Raw genomic sequence first — 1,548 nt, 5'->3', positions numbered from 1 at the left:
AAAAAAAAAAAAAGAAAACAAAAAAACCGTCTTAGACTATGCTGGCAGGCTATCAGCATTCAATAAAGAGGAGCTGGCCGGTAACATCTCTGTCAATGGAGAAAACTAGTCCAAGGACACATTTTCACACATGATCGTACGTGTTGTAACAGGTAGAACAAAGCAAGCCCCAAACAGCAGCACCGTGTTCCTCAGGAAGGATTCCCCCACCTTATACAGTACAGGGGATGTTCAGACTGTCTTCTTCACCTTCAAGTGAGTTCAGGTCTGGCAGAGACATGTCCCCTTCCCACAACAGGTGTCATTTGTCCAGGTTCACAAAAGACCCAGAAAACCACAGCCTAGACTAAGGCACATCCCAGTGACCAGGCCTCCTAACTATACCCCAGGAAGCCCTGGACTGGCCAGGGCCCACCCCCATGCCACCCTGCTTTCTGTCCTCCTCCACTACACCCAACTTCGCTGAGTAGCCTGGACAGTTCGCCCAAGCTCATCTGGGCCCTGGATTTGTGAAGTTACCAGTATCCTTCAGAAGCCATTAGAATTTAATTTTTATCTTTTTCTCCAAAAAAAATTTTTACCTGCTTTCGCAGCGTGATAAAAATCTTTCCTGGTTTAGCCTTGGTCGTTTGTTTTAAAGCATTATAGGCTGGGGGGAATTCTTTCTCACTTTTAAAAATGATTGCAGCTAAGTTTGCATGGAATGGCCTTGGCTCTGTGGCAAGCCTCATTCCTGATTGCCCGTTATTCAGATTGTATAAAACGGTTTCATCAAGTGTGCTGTTCACATCATGGATTTCCAGAAAACCATTTATTTAACTCAAGTACATTTTCTCTAAACTTGTCTCCCTCGTTGAAGTCTTACTTCTTTGAAGATTTGTATATGGGTTTTATTGCTGATGACTGCATTAAACCTAAATTCTATTTCTTCCTAGTTGAACTATCTTCCCCACAGGAGAGCCAGAAAAGAAAACAAGGCTTTCTTGTTTCATTTTACCAAAGAAAACATAACTTCGCTTATTAATAAAACCATCAGAGGGTTAAGAGACTCTAGATAATTCCCTTATCATCCACCAAATTCTTTCAGTATCAAGGAGGCATGGCTTAGCACCAGGAGTGGGAAAGATAAGATCCCATCCATCCATTTTGGACATTTCTTATTTCTATACTTTGGATAAGGGACAGTTAAAGCATACGTGATCACGGATGACATTTCTAAAGAAATCACAGCAGCGATACATCCTTACCCGGCAGTCTCTCTGAAGTGTTTTCATAAGTGCATTGTACGTTTCCGTATCAAAATACAACCCTTCATGCATGTCTTGCAGGAAATCTAAGTCCTTAAACGTGGGGTTGGATTTCTCTCTCTCTTTTCGGGATGCTCTTCGCTTATATGTTGAACCTTTCAAGTCATACGTAAAGTGCATCCTCATGAAGCGTGGCAGAACGTTGTTCATCACCACGATCCTGATGTTAATGCCCCCTGACTGCATGCAGTACAGTCCGTAAAACTTTGGCAAAAGTGTCCTTGGATTCTGGTTTAAATTC

At 42.4% G+C, this 1,548-nt stretch overlaps 1 protein-coding gene across 1 annotated transcript in view; it reads right to left on the bottom strand.

Moving 5' to 3' along the window:
- PIP5K1B (phosphatidylinositol-4-phosphate 5-kinase type 1 beta) overlaps positions 1–1,548 on the bottom strand; it is a 176,827-nt gene that overhangs the window by 103,192 nt on the left and 72,087 nt on the right. Inside the window, exon 5 of the mRNA XM_003782928.2 lies at positions 1,248–1,548. Within this exon, the coding sequence (XP_003782976.1) occupies positions 1,248–1,548 (301 nt within the window). The remainder of the gene's footprint in view (positions 1–1,247) is intronic.

Source organism: Otolemur garnettii, unplaced genomic scaffold (genome assembly GCF_000181295.1).
Source record: "Otolemur garnettii isolate 467f Iridium unplaced genomic scaffold, OtoGar3 scaffold00006, whole genome shotgun sequence".
NCBI lineage: Eukaryota > Metazoa > Chordata > Mammalia > Primates > Galagidae > Otolemur > Otolemur garnettii.
This window is presented reverse-complemented; position numbering and strand designations above follow the sequence as displayed.